The sequence below is a fragment of the Centroberyx affinis genome, unplaced genomic scaffold, assembly GCF_046629955.1.
Source record: "Centroberyx affinis isolate AG114_WGS23_722 - 3 ecotype Tasmania unplaced genomic scaffold, CSIRO-AGI_Caff_v1 ptg000235l_1, whole genome shotgun sequence".
NCBI lineage: Eukaryota > Metazoa > Chordata > Actinopteri > Beryciformes > Berycidae > Centroberyx > Centroberyx affinis.
The window spans coordinates 185,349-205,512 of NW_027278920.1; the positions used below are offsets into that span (position 1 = coordinate 185,349).

At 40.4% G+C, this 20,164-nt stretch overlaps 2 protein-coding genes across 3 annotated transcripts; one reads left to right on the forward strand and one right to left on the reverse strand.

Annotated features, from left to right (window-relative positions):
- The first annotated feature begins 2,399 nt into the window (after positions 1 to 2,399).
- LOC139664239 (leucine-rich repeat flightless-interacting protein 1) lies at positions 2,400 to 9,596 on the forward strand. Its single transcript, XM_071543012.1, has 6 exons — positions 2,400 to 2,556; positions 2,870 to 2,944; positions 4,354 to 4,392; positions 5,304 to 5,465; positions 5,715 to 5,798; positions 6,555 to 9,596. Exons 1-6 carry the CDS (start codon positions 2,458 to 2,460, stop codon positions 7,104 to 7,106), a joined length of 1,011 nt encoding a protein of 336 aa, XP_071399113.1. The 5' UTR covers positions 2,400 to 2,457; the 3' UTR covers positions 7,107 to 9,596.
- Positions 9,597 to 9,679: 83 nt separating this feature from the next.
- Positions 9,680 to 20,164, reverse strand: avil (advillin). 2 transcript variants are annotated; one of them, XM_071542982.1, is made up of 20 exons: positions 20,108 to 20,164; positions 19,704 to 19,810; positions 19,337 to 19,411; positions 18,956 to 19,152; positions 18,582 to 18,690; positions 18,384 to 18,494; positions 16,723 to 16,928; positions 16,502 to 16,580; positions 15,327 to 15,425; positions 15,002 to 15,155; positions 14,770 to 14,870; positions 14,538 to 14,675; positions 14,203 to 14,361; positions 13,827 to 14,006; positions 13,383 to 13,534; positions 13,045 to 13,189; positions 12,636 to 12,824; positions 12,437 to 12,505; positions 11,693 to 11,803; positions 9,680 to 10,734 (listed from the first exon to the last, which is right to left on the reverse strand). In XM_071542982.1, the coding sequence occupies exons 2-20, from the start codon at positions 19,761 to 19,763 to the stop codon at positions 10,621 to 10,623; spliced, it is 2,448 nt and encodes an 815-aa protein (XP_071399083.1). In that variant the 5' UTR covers positions 19,764 to 19,810; positions 20,108 to 20,164; the 3' UTR covers positions 9,680 to 10,620. The 2 variants fall into 2 exon arrangements, with proteins under 2 accessions (XP_071399083.1, XP_071399077.1); XM_071542976.1 differs by having other exon boundaries at positions 19,704 to 19,813.

The window sequence follows — 20,164 nt, forward strand, 5'->3', positions numbered from 1 at the left end:
CACCAAGTCAAGAGGGATAGAGCGAAGGGAGGGAGGAAGCACCATTATGAGACTATAAATCTTCTTACAGTACAGAAACAATGTCGCAAATTAGAGATATAGCCCAATTAGGTTATTGCGTCATGATGATGACAGAAACTAGCCCGCTGCTCCTGTTGTTGTTGTGTTGTTGTTGTTGTTGTTGGTTTGTATTATAGCCTACTGGTGCTACTGAATAATGGATTCCCCACGAATTCCCCACATGATCCCCTAAATTGCACACAGCCTATCAAATCGTTTCTGCTGCATTTTAGCAAGAAGCCAATTAGCTAACTTAACGCCGCAGTTGCAGTTAAGTCTTTAAAATGTCATAGATGGACAGAGGAAGCTCAATAAAACTCAACCAGGGGATTCAGAAGTGGTTTGTCCCAGGATCCTCCAAACTTTACATTGGGTTTTGACCATCAAGCAAGGCTATGTCAAAACTTTATAATACAGACTAGGAAAACAATTAGCCTATACGTTTTCTCTATAAATTATGTGCTTTAACCTGGGACTATTACGGATTTTAAAATGATAGACCCATTAGCCATTAAATATGACAATGATAAAAGGCTGGTTGAATGGCTTTGGTAATCCTGCTATACGTCCTTGGAGTAGCAGGCCTGGATACAATCTTCTTTTTGCAATTTATATAGGCCTATTCAAAGCTAAAATTATAATAATCGATTAAATTGAAAGTAATGGAAGTGTCATGCATTGTCAAAGAAGCGTGCTAAATGCATAGGCTATAGCATAGGTTAGGTTTATTCTTCATTGACATTTTGGATAATGCAATTTTCGGGTTTACAGGATGCATCACCTTTCATCTGTAAGCCTTTGTGCAAGACTAGTATCAGTTAAAGAGCTTCATCTTAACAAAACGTAGCCCAATTGCAAACCATTAAAAGATACTGCATTGTATTTATGGCTGTCTTTATGCCTAGTGAAACTTGTAGTATTATTACTAGGCCAAATTTGTAAAAGTAAAATTTGTACTTCTTGAAGCAATGAGTTGCCTGAAGTCAGTGAGGCATCAGTGACCTACTACTGTCATCTGCTGGAGGAACTCACAGTTGCAGTTGCTCAGTGCAGTTGCTTCATGTAGAGCAGGTTGTGTTTAAGATACTAGTTTTCATGTGTGTTACACCCATCACTCCTATGGTTACTGGGGTCAGTTTCACCATATGGAATTTGCTGTCAAACATATAGCCCGGCACCACAGATGTTTAATTGATTTCATGCTATTACACCTTCACATCAGAATCAGCTTGGCTACAATGACAAAGATGTGATGTCTGTCGAAGTCGCTGTGAGTGGGAACCAGAATTCACATGATGTTATCTGTATGATCTTAGCCAGTTCATAATGTTTTATGTGCATGTTATATATCGAAACTGAAATTATAATAATGAACTGAATTACAAGTTATGCAATTATGAGGCATTCTTCAAATTGGTGCTAAAATAAACATCTTTCCCAAAGAGAGCCAATACTCACTTGATCCAAAAATAAATCTGCTGTATGTGCACCCAGTTTGTCTGCACATTAGCACCCAGGATGATTTCACAGGCATATGGGTGGGAATGTTGTCTGATTTGTAGCAGCGCTACAATGAAATTAAGCTCATTAGAATGTTAAATGTTATTTGGGGTATTTTCAGGGTGTATTTTCACTTAAGGTAAAGTTATTACAGAAATCCTTGTAACTTTTGCTTGAGATATTTTAAAGGGGAATTCCACCCCTTCCAAATAGCCTACTTGTTGCATTCAGCGGAGGGTTATAGCTACATGTAGGTGGAGAGAGTGATAGTGACAGCAGGACAGGTTACAGTCAAGAAAAAGTAGACTATTCCCCTTAAGCAGCATGTTTTGTGGTTGCAATGCATTCTGGTCTATTGAGGCTATACTGTCAGTGTCATTAATGTCTGCCTCTTTTACATTGGATTTCTCCCCGTAAAATAATAAAGATGACGATAATGATTATAATTATTATACCGACTTGACTGGATAAGGCTAATTAGTTTTACATTTACCGGCTTTCCACATTTGAAAAGAAATAATTGTATTTGTCAAACTACTGTCTCCACAAAGTGCTAATTATTATGCATCAAGCAAATGCGGAAATGTTATATAATCACTGGTGAGTTTAGGAGTCAAGGATGCGCGATGGTCCACATCTGAACTACAAAAGAACCATGAACGTTCCCACGGTTCCAAAGCTTTAGTCGACTCTCCCGTGAACGTCATCTCTTTGGCTTTATCGTCCACGCGCTTGTGTGACTAGTGTAGGCGAAATGTAGGCGGACTTAAAGACAGTTTGGACCCCGTGGCCTTCCGTAGATCACGGCTTGGGCGTCGTCATTCCACTGCTGTCTCGGAAACAAACACCAAACAGCACTTCGCCCCCGAGCTTGGAGATCTCTTAATATCCGACAAAATGCATTCAGTGACGCTGGACAGAAGCGGCTCTCCGAAGAAAAGGACGCTTTCTCGGGGAATGAGCGAGGACGAGTCGCTTCGCAGCATTATAAAAGAGGTGAGAAAGCAGAAATCATTGCGTCGTTGCTTTAGTTTTACGGTCTATGCTTAGCACTCGTCTGAGATTTGTTTACAAAGGTGGCGGTCGCTTTTGCGTAACGCTTGCTCATTCTCAGTAATTTTCCACGATATTGCGTTAGATCGTTCAGTAAACTGGGTGTTAAGTTAACTTGGAACGTTAAAGAACTTAGAGATGGTTCAAATGAACATGATAGGGCCCATCCCCAGTTTACCTCTCCATCAGTTTCCTCTGTAGATATTGTCAGGCTGTGGCTCTGATGTTTTTCTTTTCGTTGTTGTCTCCTTATCAGAGTGAAAGTTCATCCAGGCGTCTGACACGCAGCGACAGCAGATGTGGCACCCTGAAGAGGAGGAGTGACAGCCAGGTAGGCTCCAAGTCATTAATATGTAAAGGATCCATATATCAGAGGCTGTGTGTAGGACTTCATTTAAACTATGCTGCCCACACACATATGAAATACATTAAACACTCAGGTGTACACGACTACTAAATACACATACATGTAGGAAACATTGGCACATACAGTATACAGTACTGTAGCCTATGCAAAGTACTAATATAATTACCTTAAACAAGATTGCTGACAAGATTTGCAGCCTTTACACTGCATTGTACATTGTGTGCCACTGGCTCAGATTCATGGGAAATCTGCTGGATTGCTTTACGGCACAAAACAGATACTCATCTTTACTTTGCAACTTTATTCCAGTTCCACTATTCTTACCAGTTTCTACCTCATGTTAGCTCACCTTGTCTGAATGCATGTTGGCATATTGGCTATACACTCTGATCTTTCTTCATGCTCTTCAAAACAAACACCAGCAAGGGGGAGGGGGGCAAGTAACAACATCCTCTTTGCAACAGAAAGCAACAGTGTTTATGTGAAATGCATTCTTAATTTTGTGAAACACAATATGTTACATGTGGCACCTTTAACTTCCCATTTTGGGCTACGTTCACACCACAGGCCTTTATGCTCAATTCCAATCTCTGCTCATATCTGAGTTTTTGGATGTTCATACCTGTTCTAGGATGTAACCCATATCTGATACCAATATGAACTGCACGTGTGTACAGAGTAACAACAACAAAAGACATCACATCTGTTTCTGTACCTACACTTCTTCCGCTTAATTCAAACACATTGCGGTTGAGTTTTGACTGCATTTAGGCATCTCCCCAAATACCAATCAAATCAATTACTGCACTGCATTTCATTTTCATTGTTGTTTCTCACTGTCCTCCATGCTAATGTGGGCTCAGCCGAGCTACTGTGGGCACCAAAATCACAGCAGTTGTCTCAGGTGAATGACGTAAGAGTGATTTATTGTTATGGCAGTGCTGACAAATTCCAAGTTAAGAGGTCAAATACAAGCCGTAACTTGTGTATCACTTACTGTATGTATGTGGTCCAGATCGACTCAGCAGCGTTTTACTGTCCTCACTGGTAAGAAAGCATCAGATCTGGGTCACAAGTGAGGGGGAAATCAGAATTGGGACACTTTCAGCTGCAGTCTTGCTTTCTCCAGCTAGGTACAATGGCTGCACAGGTTGCCTGCCCTCGTTTTCTGCCTTCTGGATAAACTTGAGACCGTCACACATACACTGTGTATGTATGTGCAAGCACAGTATTTTGTTTGTGTGAACAACAAAGTTTGAATAAGTCCTACACGGCCTTTCATAAAATAATGTTTGTCTTCACTTCTCTCCTTAATCTATTTTACTCAGCAATGTCATGTAGCTAAGGAAATGTTTTGTTTTTTTTACTTTCAGCAGTCTGACCCAGACCTCTTCATGGGGCTCCCAGAAATGGTGACTAGTCGTTATTATTCTTATTATTAATTATTTTCTTAAAATCACTGCATAATTTATCATTTTATCAAATAAAATACACAATTTTTAATGTAAAAATTTCTAGCCAATAAATGGAAAGCCCATAGTTGCTGATTGACTGGCTGTTTCATGTAAGAAAGGTGTTGATAAACTCTGCTAGGAATCTCAGTTTTTCAGTAAATATGCAAAACTGCTAAATGTACTAATTTAAATGTGATGGACATTAAATGTAAGACTACTAGTGTGACAACAAATAACATAGTATAATATATATATATAGTATTATTTATATATACATATATATATATATAGATAGATAGATATATATATTGATATTGAGTCTTGGTGCAACTTGGGCATCTTCCCTGCCGGCAGTGGAAAAACCCTTCCTTGTTAAAGGAACTCAAACTGCCACAGCAGCATTAAATGCATTGAATGACCTCATGACTGCAGAGATTTTGTGTTGGCAAAACAAGAAGCATTCATGACCAGAGTCCAAGTAGATTCAAAGAAACAAAATCACTTCACTGTAGGTTTGATGTTTGTTATCATTTCCCTGTTGGTGCATATCACTGTTCTTGAGGTTTTGAATCTTAATCCTAACCTCTCCATGAATAACTCAAAAAAGACAGAAAAACAAATAGGTCTAATGAGGGATGACTGCAGTGATATACAGTATTTCTTTACATATACAGTAAAACCCCTACAGCAGGTATGCTGGAGTGATTGTCATGGTACCAGATGAGGCCGCCCACTGATTACTGTCTGATTGTCTGTGAGTGCTTGCTGTTAGTTTAACTTAGAAACACTGTCCGCCCACTGACCGGCTCGTGTTCCTCTGAAGCTGCCCACATTGATATGTGACTGTTTTGGTGGTGTTTGTGGCGTAGCTGGAGCTGCAGGCCAGCTATGACGAGGTGGTCCAGGAGCTGCATGGGCTGGAGGTTGAGCGAGAGGCTCTGTTGTTCCAGGTGGACGTCCTGCAGGACACGCTGGAGGGCGTAGAGGAGCTGCTGGCTGAGGCCCAAAGGGAAGCTGGACAGGCCAACATGGTATGTGTAGGCATGACCAACACTAAACACTACAGGACTTGACTACACTAAAACGCTTGACTTTACTCAGGCCACATCAAGGCATTCAACATTTCCCATGGGCTCCTGTCAGTATTTTTGGTCTTTTCTAATGTGAAGAAGTTGTGTATTTTTGTTCTGACTAAGTATAAACATTGCTCTAACCAAGACTGTGACCGTAACATGTCTGCTGTCCTCTCATGACGCCAGTGTGTCTCTCTGCATTTGTAGGAGTTGGAGCGCGAGAGAGTGGCCAAGAGGAAATTGGAGAACATGGTCTGCTCTCTGATGCGAGAGGTGGAGAGATTAAAAGAGGTAATGGGGCTGCTGAAAGGAGAACATTACATAATTTTACACAGAGGCACAAGCTTCCTGAATGTGCGCATGAAGACTGACTAATGGCTTGTTAATGCATGCCAACTGTTGTGTAACAGTTTGTCAGGGGAGTGTTGGCTGGTTTCAACTTAAGTTTACTGAATCTGACAGGTGTGTGTGTGTGCGTGCGTGTGTGTGTGTGTGTGTGCGTGTGTGTGTGTGCGTGTGCGTGTGTGCGTGTGTGTGCATGCAGGGTCAGGAACACTGCATAACAACTGAATGGGATAAATTCAGGGCTTGCACATTAGAGCCTCTTTTATATGAATTACACAGGTTGTTCCAAGGTTGAAATGTTTTTAAAACTGAACCAACCTAAAACTGAAATTTCACTTTGATCCACTGAGGTGGAAAATGATGCATTTTTGGTTTAACACAATATTTCAAAATAAAATGTCAAGTGTCTGCTGATAGGTCACAAATCACACATGTTTATATGCAAGGCGCAGGCAGTATGACAACACCTGCAATTAGCAAAATGAAGTAGCCAAATTAATATAATTAATTGCTGGTTGGCTGTATTTTTATCTTCTTTTCATTAGACCAATTTTTTAAAAACAATATGTAATTAGATAAAACTAATTCCACACAAGTGTATCCATACTTTGCCACCAGCTGTATGTCCCGCATAAGAAATTAGACAATTTGACATGTAGGCGGACTTGATTAACTAACAGATCATTTAATTTGTCTTTGCAGGAGAGGAGCACCACTGTTCCAGTGAGCACACTTGTTGGGGAGCATGTAAGAGAGGATGAGGCAACGAGACAAGGGCACCAAATGAAAAAAGACGCAGAGGAACACAGTCAGGTCACACACAGAGAAGGTGAAGACTCCTCCCTGGGTGCACATCTCCCTGAAAATCAGGTGGGACAGAGCGAAGAGGCAGAAGATGAAGGAAGCCCCCTGACGAAGCTTCACAGGATGGTCACTAAGACCATTGGACAGATGCCCACTCTGGCACTGGACAGCCCGTTCTCTCCAGATGGAGTCCTCAGGAGGCCTTGGAGTGTGGAGGACGGGCGAGATCCGTCTCCGGACGGGAACAATGACACGGACAGCTTAAGTGCCTATGAGGACGCGTCTGCCGAGACCCCGGAGCTGGACAGCAGGGTCTTTCCAGGCGACTCTGCTGCGGACGCGTTGGAGCTGCCGGACGACGATGAGGGCAGAGATCCAGCCAACAACTGCCAGGCCGATGATCCTGAGGCACCAAACCCCAAAAGTCCTGATTCTTGCATTCTGTCTTAAGTTTATTCATTTTGCCATTTGGTTCTATTGGGAAAAAGATTGAAGAGCGTGATTGATCTGTTAAACGGTGAAAAATCTGCTCTTGGACTAGCAGTTTATCCAGTTTATCTGATATTTATATTCTTTTTCTTTTTTAAAGATTATTTTTCTGGGCTTTTGCCTTTATTATGATAGTTTTTACAGTAGAGATAGACAGGAAAGATTAGGAGAGAGAGAGGGGAATGACATGCGACAAAGGTCCCAGGCCGGATTCGAACCCAGGACATCACGGTTACATGGTACGCGCCTTCGACCACTAGGTCGTCCCTGAAACATTTTATATTTATATTCTTATAAAACTTAAAGGCTAACACTAACTTTCAGAGTTGTGGTAATACACTGTAGTAGGATAATCTTGTTAGCCATCTAAATCTACCAAGTTCATTTTTAAATTCACAACAAAGGAACTCTCAGGATCCAGGTGGTTTTCAAGGTGGTTTCCAGTAATGACTACTTAGTATCATTTGCCAATCATTCCTTTCCACGTCTGAAAGGACTAACAAGGTTGATCTAGTCTGTTTCATGTTTTTTACCATTTGCTAGACACGGCAAATACTTTCTCATATGCTGTTTTGACCCTTTACCTCTCTGGTAGTCAGTTATGAAAGGCTGTTTGCATACTAAGAGTTGTCAGGACACAAAACAGAATTTACCTGTGTACAAAATACAGTGAGCTCCATAAGTACATGGACAGGGGCTCTGATGTTGTCCTCATGTTACTTTGGAGGTGAAAATTACAGTGAGGTTACAGTACGGATTGTCACTGCGTAGATATGTTGGAAAGAGAATCTGAAGAGTCTGACGTTTTTGGATTTCAGACTTTTAGAATTCCTACAGTAAGAATTTTTGACTAAAAGCCAAAAAAATACTGCTTTACTTTATAAATATAATATTGATTGCTTGGCATGCCAAAATGGGGCGACGATATACAAAGAGGGCTGTAGTTTGTTGTTCATCTGATACACCTGAATGATTGTGTGATTGAACATCCACAGTAATATGTCTTAATCTTGCTGTATACGGTTTTAGGTCATGTACTGATGTACTGTCAAACTGGTAATAAGGGAAAGGATTTTTTTTTTTTTTAAATCTAAGGGAATACTTTTCAATATTTGTACTGCCTCATTTGCCTGATATTCACAAGAACATTTATTTTTATCTTTCAGAAGGTCTTAACACCTTTCCTGTCTCATTTTGAGAATCTAGGAAAATTGATTTGGCTGAATTTGCACTTTTTGAAGTTCTTGTATTGTGGCAGAATTTGTCAAATTGCATTCGAATAAACATTCCCTTTATAATACAAACCTGCCTGGGAGAAATAAACAGCTGGCCCACTGTTGGCTGTCTTTTCTCTGCTTGCATGGTAAATTGTTTGCACACTTTCAGTGAAACTTGATGAAATGAGTCTTGTTGGACATATGCTGTTGCTGTACACACTGTATTTGTATTTAACCGTAACTTTTGAATGGATTTTTGATATTTTGTTTTTTACTAAATTACATTTCTTTCTTATGTTTGAGGCAAAGTCAAATAATTGACCTTTTCCCCTCACTGGTGATCAGTGGTTTGCATGCTTGCCTACAAATGTATTTTGATTTTCAATATGCACATGTATTCATTGGTGTCATTTATTTGTACTTTTGCACGCAGTACTTCTACAAATATATTAAATCATACTTTCAACTAAGTAATTTACTGATAATCAATGTCAAAAAGGGTGTTTTAAAAAGGATTTCAATTTTATATGTTTGCAAATCATGTATCATACAGTAACGCCCTGATTTTCAGTTGAATCTTTTGCGAAATTAAGAAATCTCTTAAGCACTGTAAGGGCTCGCAGTTTTGACTGAACACCGCATGCAACATTCACGTCTCTTCAAAAAATGAGAGATCATATTTTAAACTGAAACCATGCTGTGGGTTTAGCCATGAAAAAGTGTTCGGAAGCTTTTGTTTAGAGTTTATATACGGTTTGTCATTTGTATCGCCCCTTTGCTTCGCTCAGTTTTCCATGTGCTTCTTATGTTCTCTGGACTTGTTCTTACAGTCCAGGGTCAACCCAAACTACTGCTGGTGCACCTTGCTAATGGTCAGTTAGCTATTCATTGTGCTAGCTACCATTACACATTGAGCATGGACACAAACGGCTCGAATCACATGTTCTCAGTCAGTACCTCTGACTTCTCATGAAGCAATCCAATCACATTATTTTAGTATGTCACCTGCTTTGATCAAATTGCTGTAGAAGATGTTTACTGTCACTGTAACAACAAAACTGTTTTGTATTTTATTTTCACACAGCGTTGCAAAACATATGTCCCTACTATAACTTGATGCATTTTATGGGTCTAAATATTTTTGGCTTGTCCCAAGCTTGTGAATTCAATGTTCAGATGCATATAATAAGTGACACAAATTTCTACATTTAATTGAAACTACATTCCGGAAATATCAAAATAAAATATGTGAAAAAGTATTGGTGTTGATTAGTCATTTGAGTTTATTTTTATTGTATATTTACATGTAACTGCCAAAATACAGGAAACAACACCATAAAGTAATAGAGCATCAGGCTCCCATGAGCCACCAGGACAGCTTCAGTGTGTCTTGTCATTCTGCAACAAATATCCGACTGAGTAGTAGTATCAGTAGAAGCAGTAGTGGTAGTAGTAGTAGGCCTATTAATCAAGTGTTTCCTTTATTTTTGCAGTTACCTGTGGCTAGCTATCAGCTCACTAACATAATTTCAAAACTATTGACTCCAACAACAGACAATCATTCTCCATGCATCATTTTTCATGAGTTTAACTGTTGTTATTTTTCAGATAGAAATTGTAAAGCACCGGGGAAATGTGATTAACTTGCGGCGGGCAGAATGATTTTTCACAAAACATTTTCGCTGTGGTCAACATGCAGGAAGCCTTGAGCCAAAAGCGCAAACTTTTTGATAATATCAACAGCGCAGGAAGCACATGAGTCTGGTTGGTTCCTGATAGCTGATGTTTCCCAAAAGTTCAGCAGAGGACAACTTTTTCTTGCTGACAGACTGGTAGACCACAGTCATGCAAGCTGGGTTTCTTTTGCTTGCCTAGCTCTGTAGTGGTGTACTGGTGACTAGTGTGCACTCAGAAGTATGACTTAGCTCAAAATATATAAAGGTGGATGAAGAATCTGAAAGAAAGGATCCTGAATACCAGTGACTAATGTAATGTCATTGACATAACATTGACATAACATTGACATAAGTGATTGGTGTTGTACAATAATGATATATCACTTCAGATCCCTTTATTTGATACTGAGAGTCCAAATAACATTATTACAAGAGCAAGAGTAAGGAAACATATCCCTGCACTGGACAGCATAAGGCACAGGTTAAAAAAAATGCTGATATAAAGTGACCTTCCATCAGCTTTAAATAATAATGGCTTATTTCAAACATAGAAATTAGCTATGTTTCTGACACCAAATCTCATCAAAACAACCCTTTTTCTTTCTTGATGCTCAGTTGTTTCCACTGTGGCATGCCTCCAAACTGCTCTTTGGTGATCCCAAATATGTCCTGGAAGTCTGAGTCAGAGAGGTGTTTCTGAAAAGCAGTTCACACAGTTTAGTAAGAGAAAACAGATGACTAACATTTTTACTTACCGGATAAGGAGTTACAAGCATTTGGCTCAAAGACACTTTAAGAGGGTCAAACCCAGCAGGACAGCCTCACTAACCATTAACCATCCTGTTGCTCCTCAGTTCATTTTGTAGCCAGTTGAAATCACATTATTTTTTTATTTAGTTGTTATCTCCCTTGGCCCTTACTTTAAATGCATAAATATGTTTCATGATCCCTGGGAAATCATTCTAATTCAGGGAGATGAATCATGCCATCATTGTGACCCTTGCAATATCAGTATAATTTGTTTAAAATCTGAAAAGATATTAAACTTATTCAACCGTAAGTTGTGTTGTGGCATGAAAGACAATCAGGAAGTGGTAAATGGTTCTTCAGTGCAATAGATTACCATGTGTTTTATTAGGTTTCTAGACAACTGGATGTGTAGAAGAAAATTCAGTACACTGTTTCATTGGGCAGAACTAATAATAAATGTAATAAGAATAAATATTGTTTTCAGTATATTCACTGTTTGGCATGCATGCTCTACACTGTCATGTTTTTCACACCAAAAACACTCTGCACAAGGCGAAGAATGGAGGATCATAGGTCATGCCATCTGCAGAGGTTATGCATATCTCACACAAAAATAACTTAATGAAAGTATCCAAAACAAACTCATGTTCCCATGCGCTGTCTGCAACAAAAACTAGTTAGATCATGCAGAAAGTGTACAACAGGTGCACAAAGATGGCGGCCTGCTGGAGTGTCATCGTTCGGACCTTTCGTCTCCATCGCACCATGCTAAGCACACCCAGTTTCAACCCTTCCTTCTCTCTGTCTGATCCGGCACTAGAGACTGGATCTTGACTTGAGAGAGTGATCATTTCCAACCAACAGGCCCATCTTTATGCGCCTGTTCCCTTCACACACAAACTACCTCCTTCCGGGCGGGGTCGACCCCCTCAGGCAGCTCACTAGCGCGCTTGTGGACCAAAGCTTCTGGCGGGAAAGACTGGAAGATTCTCTCAGTCTCAGCACAGTCCTGCTCCTAGGATGTCATGAAATGAAAGCGATAGACATTTTGAATTTATGTCATTTTTCCTCACCAAGCACTTGTCACATTGTGGGGGTTGACCTTAGGCAACTTATTTTCCACTTTTTGGGTCACAGTTTATGTACAGTTATAGTTTTTGTCCCTTGTTTTTGATTTTGACTACTTTGTTATGTAAATCTCATACATATTTAGTTGTTGTTTTCCTTTAATTTGTTTGGCAGTTTGGCTGGCTAACCGCAAATTAACCAGGATGAAAATTCTTCATCACGTTTTAAAATTTCAGTCTATAAAATGGGTTTTAACATTATGTCAGACCACTCTGTTTGTGAATTGGCTGCTTCAGAGAAGATAAGCCAGAATATTTCAAGCTCTAAGGATCTAATGTAATGTAAGTAATGTGAGTCAAATCAACGTTTATTCTTACTACTGTAAAGTAGGACGAATTAATAACTTGGTAACTTGGAGTAACAGTCCCTGAATGGCCTGTACCAATGTACCAATGTAGAAGTTTTCACGTTTCACGTTTTCAAGTTCTTGAACAAGCGTAACATTTTGGTTTCTAGTGTGGAGTTACTCTGCTTTTCCTGTTGGCTAACAAGCTTAAGAAATGAATGATATTGTGCTTACATTTGGAATAAGAACTGGTGACGTTAAATCTCCCAACTCCTTCTTCAACTCCTCATAACTCTTTCCTCCCTGAAAGAAAGAAACATTTTTCAACATATTTTTGTCACATCTGAATATAGGCTTTGTGATTGATGGAGGAGACATGGGCTATATGTCACACAAGCACACACACACATTTCACTGTGTGTGTTTCACTCACACTCCATTTGGAGGGATCCCAGGCGGTGAACCACCCAGTGAAGGTCGGCGGCTCGTACCCTTGCTTGATCAAGATGACAGGAGTGTCTGGGTCTCTGGACCCTGGGTGGGTGCGCAGGTATTCCTGGCTAGTGACCACTGCCTCCTTCCGTTCTACCTCATTGGCCTCATTGCCCACCCAGAGAAAGACCTGAGACCACCAGGGACACAACAGATGGCAGAGGTGGGAACAGAGAGCTTGACAGTTACAGGGGATAGAAACCTCTAAAAGGAGGAAGAAGTGAATTGATTGATTGTCACCTTATGCAGCACAAAAAAGCCTTCACACAAAACAAGATATGTTGGAGATTGGAAACTACTTTTAAAACTAAATAAATAAATCAAAAATATTTCTAACAAACACCTCATACCTGGTCCCATGTGTCTAGCAGCATGACATCATCCTCACTCAGGTCGTCCTGTGTGAACTGAGTCACCTCCATCACAATGAAACGGCCTGTCTTATTAGAGCATTCAAACAGGCGAGGCTGGTGGTCTAAAACAGCCTGCTGTAGTCTTCGGAGAAAACACACACACACACACACACACACACACACACGCACATATAGTAGAGGAAAACAAATGTGTTTTCTCTGGAGGTGATACTATGACTACTGTAACTTTTTTTGTTTACATTTGAACAGTTGTAAGTTTCACTTGTTTGCCAATATAACTAATAAAATAGAACTTACACCAGTTTTATCATTACCTCTTGTCACTGGCATAGGGAGCTTTCCCTCCAACCAAATCCCAGAATTCAGTGGGCTCCTGACCCTCTGCCACAATCTCCACAGCAGTCCAGTTCTGTCCAATCACAGAGCTGATCTCCTTCGCCATGGCCCTCTCATCGCCACTTGATCCCTTGGTGAAAACAAGACAATTATTCAATTACACCATATTCGTATTGCGATTATGCTGAGCTCAGACGAGATAAATGTGGACCATAGTTGGTGCAAGTTTGACTGTGACCCAGCAGGAAAATTGTTTGCACAGCGCCCCAAAGCTGGCAGGGATTCAGAGTTTAGCTCAAGAAAACGTCAACAGGGCGGACTGCTGTCTAAGGTGCTTGGACTAGACCCATCTTGTCTCACTGCTCAATACGGCACTATGGTTTCTCTGCTTCTTTATCTCATTTTAACGACATCTTCCCTACCTTGCCGCACCACACATTAATTCCTGATTGGCTCTTCAGCAGGAAGACATCGTTGGAGTTAAGAGAGGTGGCCAGGGCCGGCACCTCAATGGCTTTGGTATTGGAGGGGTCCGAGCCGTGGACCTGAAACAACCTGATTGGTGGTTCTGGATCATTAGTCCCTTTCCTAGATGTGCCACCCTAAAAGGAATGAAGGAGATGTTTGGGAATATTCTGTTGTTTACAAAAAAATGGCATATTCCTGTTTGAAATGACGCTTAAGCAGAGTATAATCTTATGTTGTAGACAAACCTGTCACTAAATAAATTGTAATAAATTGTAGATAAATTCTATGTTTCCAATGTGATTATTCCATACGTGCAGTCAGCTGTCATACCTCAAAAATGACCATTTTACCCTTGAAAATGGCCATAAAGTGTCTTGGCTCTTTGCCCATGGTTACTCTTATCTGCACAGGCTGGCCACCGTACTTCTGATCCAAGTCCACAGCCTGAAATGCAGACGCTGCCAGTTCATCCTGTGATGCATGGCGTCCCTAAAACAACCCGTGGCAAAGTATTTTAATTTTATCGTACACTGCACTGATATTCAAAAAAAAAATACAAGGCAGGAACATTTTTGAGCGAGAGAAACTTCATATTTTTGTGCATGATCATGAATTTAAGTGGTACGAAAGAGGCTGAGTGGTACTGGTGCACACCGCATTCCCACCTGCCATATATAGAGCAGGTAGTTCTGCTTGTTGTGAATCAGGTAAGTGTAGAGGACCAGGTAGCAGTCTCCTCCGTAGAAGTAGCCATACGATTGAGGATCCACAGGGACAAGCTCCAAGTCCTCAATCCGCCACACCTGAGTGCATCATTGTTTCATACATACAGAATTTGAAACATGCTTTTTAGAAGTTATAACTAATCTTAAATTCTGATTTCATTGTCAGCATTACCTCCACTTGGCCTGTGCCATTGTCCACCATACGTTCCTGTGCAGCTACTTCTGGCATCGTGTGCATCAGAGAGGCATCAAATTTTTCCTGTGTGACATTAGCTAAAGGAAATAGGTTTATAACACAATGTAGAATCAGAAATTAATAACCAGTTGAGTTTTAATAAGACAAAAGGTGCGTTTTCTTTCTTGTTTGTTACATTTTTTGTGACTTTCCAAACACAGACACTTACCCACTTTCCCCCTTGTGTGCACCCTGCCCAGACCTTGAGTCTGGTCCTTCACAGTCCAACTCTGGAACAGCTGCTTGAAGAGCGCTGACTCTGCCCCATCATTCACCGTCTCCACATTGGTGGTGATGGGATAGTTTTTCGCCTTAATGAACTCCTGTAACAGTCAGTCAGTCAGATAGAAAACCACTACATTGGAGATCCAAGAAATATGGCATGGCAGAGAAATCATTTTGGAGTTACACAGGAATAAAAAACACAAGGTAGAGTAAAATGCAGAAAGAGCAGGTAAGCACTTGACATACATGGAGGTCTGATCGTCACTCACCAATGCTCTGGACATGGCAGCCTGTCTTTCAGCTTTGTTTGCTTTCTTCCCCTTCCAAACAAAGATCTTCACCCCTCCCTGGTCCAGAAAGAAGCAGTCCTAAAAAAAAATTATTACATTAAGTATGCATACCCAAGCCATTTCTTATATCCAGTAAAGATAATATAGCCACTAGAGGTGATTATGGTGTTCAAGCCCTAATAGAAAAGGACCACCAGGGATCTAGAGCTGCATGGGACAAAGGACAGACCATGACAACCAAGTTTCATAGTGGCACCCAGAGATACAGTGAAGGTTAAAACATACAGTAGGCTACATGCATCATTGAGTCAAAATTGCTGCCATTACATCACAAGTTTTGACAGATTTGAATGAATTTGGTGTGCATGCTCCAGATATCCTGAATAGCTCATCAAGTTTAGTGATTCTTTGAACTCTCCTTTAATTAGAGGCCATTCAGTGATACGCCAAATCCACATTGACTAACCACAACCAAACTTCATATTATGACTAAAACCTGGCCCTAGAGCATGTATACCACGTCATAACATTCAGTTGACCCAATTTCAAGATATCAATTTTTGGTATTTGTGGCACCCCCTGTTGGTAGATTTAGAAATGGCTTGATACTCATGCTAAGCCAAATAGATATATCAAGTTTCATGATGATCTGATAAGCTGTCATGAAGTCATGACACCTTTTGTGATAGGCCACACCCGCACTGGTTTATACAACTGTTAAAGAGCTGAGTCCATAGATGGTGGCAATCTGGCCAACAATGCTGAAGGAGATGTTAAAATGTGTTTTTTAAAGAATTCAAAATTGCAGAAATGTCATTATGGCAGACATGGGTGGCCCGATTGGCAAGGTGCAGCTCCAGCTGAATATGTGTACCAGCATTCATGTCAGTCAAACTTATGTTTTGGGAGTTAACCTTTCAAAGCTTTATTTATAGTGCCACTATCTTGCCAATTTGGGTCACATTTCTTGTGTAGTATGTTCCCACCATTATCTATCATTTTGCCAATTTTTATGTCTCTGTCAAGTACCATTATATGAGAAATTGCAAAAATGTGGAATACATAGAATAATAAACCAGAAGCCCTAATTACAGTTGCTGACTATATTGTCGTTGGGGAAAAATAATCCAGGCCCTTGTCTGACACAAACTCACCTCATGATTCAGGAGATCCTGAACCAAAGGTCTGGTGGCAACTTCTGTGACCTTCAACTGACCATCAGCATCCGACACACTGGGATGAAGGAAGAAACAAATAAGAAGAAACAAACAGCACATTAAATGAACATCAGTGACTCCTCATCCACTGACTACATGGCACATTGGGAAACATCTTGGTAGTGACTGTTGACACCACTGGTCAGGCAGCAGCTCACTGGTAAAGGGTGAGTTGTGCCTTCTGTTCCTGGTCAGCTGTTTCGTCCGGACGGCCACTGGTCAGCTCACAGGTTCTTTCACCAAGAGTGCCGGTCAGGACTTGCATGTGTTGAGGTGAGTCTCCCTCTGCGTCGCCTTCAATCACCCTGATCTCTGCCCGGCCTCCTCTTTCTCTGTCTCGGATGTCTTTGGCCAGCAGCATGCCCTGCGGATCAGAGGAGCACCACATCAAAACTGCACAACCTGGGCCAGACACAGAACATTGGAATCCCACACTAAAAGTTTGTGCACACAAAAAGGTGAAAACATTCAAAAGCAGATTTTGTCAGAGATATAAACATTTCCATATAAACCTATTTTAAGAGTGAGATGTTTGACATGTTGTTTACTATATTTATCTTTATTAACTCATTCAAAAGCCTTTGTGTACTTTGACAATGCCAATTTTAACAAGATTAATAGGAGTACAAGTCAACCATAAGTTCGCTTTGCTTTTGAAAAATTCTACCATTCATATTTAGCCTGTTTTGATGCCTATCTCATCTCATCTTGCTGCAAGGTGATTTTGGCAATGATATATGCACTTTTGGCTTATTCAGGAAAACAGTTTTCACTAGCAAGCAAGTTTCTTGTTAGAACTAGACAAAGACGCTAAGGATTTATAGGTTAACTGTTATAAAACAAGTTGAGCCGATACTAGTTTTATCTGCTTCTCATTTTGAACTTTCTTGAACAGGAGAGGTAACTTATATTAGTAAGTAAACTAGCTAACTCTTATGGTTTTTAACAGTATTCTTAACTAAATTACTAAATGCACTTCAACAGACAAAACAGACAAAATAATGGAAACATCTAGTATATGAATATCAAGGACCTGATAAGAGTAGGGCCACCCTTTGACCTCCGAAAAGCTTCAGTCCTCCTTGTAATGCTGTTATTTAAGTTCTGAGCTGTGTGCGGTGGGATATTGGACCAAGCCTCCAGTTCTTTGAGGGGGGAAGGAAGTGGAAATCAACTTCATACTCTGCGCTACTGATCTGATCTGGTGATTGGGGAGGCAGTGGAAGGTGTTTTGACTTCATCCTGAATCCACTCATGAATTTGTTTTACACTGTGTAGGGTGCACCTGGTCCTGTAAAATGGCCTCATATTCTTTGGCTGTTATACAACTGTGAGGAGCAATCATTAGACGGAATATCTCCCACAAGATGGCCGCCTATTACAGATCCACTACCATGTTTAACAGATGGCAACACACACTGTGGGTTGAAAGCATCATTTGGCTTTCTCCAAACGTAAACTTGTCGATGTAGCAAAAAGGGCGAAAGATGAATCATCCAGTCACCCATATTGCTATTTTCCTTCGCTCACTGGTCCAGGTTTTGTGCTCCTTACATGAGGTTATGCATCTATTTGGCATTGGATACAATCAGTTTCCAAATGGCAGCCCTGCCATAAATACCAGCATTGTGAAGCTCATATCAACATATAGTTTTTGTTGAGACTGTGTCACAACAGTATTGATTTCATTCTGTGGTCATTTTTGTTTTTGTAAATTTTCTACTAAACCATGTGCATTGCTTCCCATAGGTATTCTGCAAACACACTAACGAGAACATTTTACACACAAACACAGTACTGACAGTCACACAAATCCTACCTTAAGTCTTTCTTGTTTGTTACTCTCCGGTCCATTCCACTGAATAATGGTCTTACCAATGTCCACCAAAAACACATCTCCAAGGTTAAAGCTCTGCCAGCTCATCTCCACCTGGATTAAAATAAAACATCAAGCATTCTTCCTGTTTGACTCTCTGTGGCTCATATTGTTAAATCATCACTTCTCAGCATGGCTCACCTCCATGGCGATGACCCTTTTCTTCCCTTTCACGTGAAGCAGTCTCTCAATGTCGTAGGAGTTGGTCTCTGTATGTCTCATGCCTGATGCAACTCCACCTTTCTTATAGCTAAATAAGACAGGGTTATTTTTTTCTACTTGTTCATTGTTCATTTTCTTCTACTTGTCTTTTTCTTTCCCGAAGTGTGTTTGTGTTAATATATTCACAAACACGATGAGTTAAATAGCATCTTCCTATGCATATCAAAGTTACAAATATTGAAGGTCAATCCACAAAACAGGATGTGTGATCACAAACCTCACGCACCAATCCAATGACATCATCTCCACGGCCACATATTGATAATCGGACCAACATTTTCAGATTAACTCACATTATTCCCAGTTTGAAGTGGCCCCTAAAGGCATCAGACTCGTGGTTCTGCACCTCGCGGTGCTGCACCGGGGTGGAGCCCAAAAACTCATCAAGCTGTATGGTGTAAACAGCAGCTGCACCCTGTTCATCTTGACTAGACTGGGAGCCGATCCAGTAGTGGATATCATACCCCAGAGAGCTGCCCACCTTCTGGGTCTGGAGAGACACAGGGGTGGAGAAACAAACAGTGTGAGGTGATCGATAGAATAAAAACCTATATATCAATAATGCAAAGAGGTGACAAAAAAGAGCGTATTGTCACTGGTTCCTATACTAAAAGCAAAAAAATAGCATTGGCATCCAAACCACAATGATTCATCAGTCAGCATTCAGGACTTACAGAGAGAAGTATGTAGCAGTCACCCTCGTAAAAATTTCCATAAAATTTCTCAGGGACTTGTACCAGCTCCATTTTCTATTGCACAGAGAGAAACAGATGTCTATTTTACTTTAATTTCCACACAAAAAAGAGGCAAAAAAATCATCCTGCACATTGGAAAACTACAAAAATCTCACATCTAATAACCAATCTCCAGTTTCTATCATAATTGCTGCTCTATAACTGTTTCAATTATTTCTCACTGGACGATCAGGTGGAATTTCTTGTAATTAAATCAGTCTGTTGGCTCTGTTGGAAGAGCTTAACTCTGTGTTGTTGTTCAGTCCACAGTCAGCATTAGAATACCTATGATCTAAAATCAAATTACCTCAACTCTCCAGATTATAATACCAGGGTTGTGAGTTACTGCTCTGAATGTGTACTCCATGTTGCTCAGATGCACTCAATTTGAATTTCAGGTGTCGCTTGCTTTTCCTGCTTTGGACATATGAAGAGGAAATCATTATGAGAACAGTAATGCAAAACTACATTTTCATGCATTTTTTAGTGCATCAAATACAATCTCCTTATTGTCAGACGCACAACGACAGGAATGTTTACATTACAGAATATAGATTTAAAAAAAGATGTTGACTTCTCCAACCTCAGTCTATTTTCTCTTGATAAACTGTACAGTATGAGACTTGCGATCAACCAAAGTGTAAACCTACAGAGAGGCAATACAATTAAATCACATAATACTGTGAACTTATGTTATGGAACAGAATTTACCTGATATTCTTGCTAGTAGAAGCACCTGTTACCTCGTACGATCCTCCAACAGCTGAT

What these genes read in the sequence shown, in the direction of transcription:
- LOC139664239 (XM_071543012.1), top strand. Translation starts at nt 2,458, where the DNA reads ATGCATTCAGTGACGCTGGACAGAAGCGGCTCTCCGAAGAAAAGGACG. An exon ending in TTCGCAGCATTATAAAAGAG is followed by an intron (nt 2,557 to 2,869) that starts GTGAGAAAGCAG and finishes TCTCCTTATCAG; the next exon opens with AGTGAAAGTTCATCCAGGCG. An exon ending in AGGTGGAGAGATTAAAAGAG is followed by an intron (nt 5,799 to 6,554) that starts GTAATGGGGCTG and finishes TTGTCTTTGCAG; the next exon opens with GAGAGGAGCACCACTGTTCC.
- avil (XM_071542982.1), bottom strand. Translation starts at nt 19,763, where the DNA reads ATGGAGTACACATTCAGAGCAGTAACTCACAACCCTGGTATTATAATC. An exon ending in ACCTGCTCTATATATGGCAG is followed by an intron (nt 14,362 to 14,537) that starts GTGGGAATGCGG and finishes GGGTTGTTTTAG; the next exon opens with GGACGCCATGCATCACAGGA. An exon ending in GTAAAATGGTCATTTTTGAG is followed by an intron (nt 14,007 to 14,202) that starts GTATGACAGCTG and finishes CATTCCTTTTAG; the next exon opens with GGTGGCACATCTAGGAAAGG.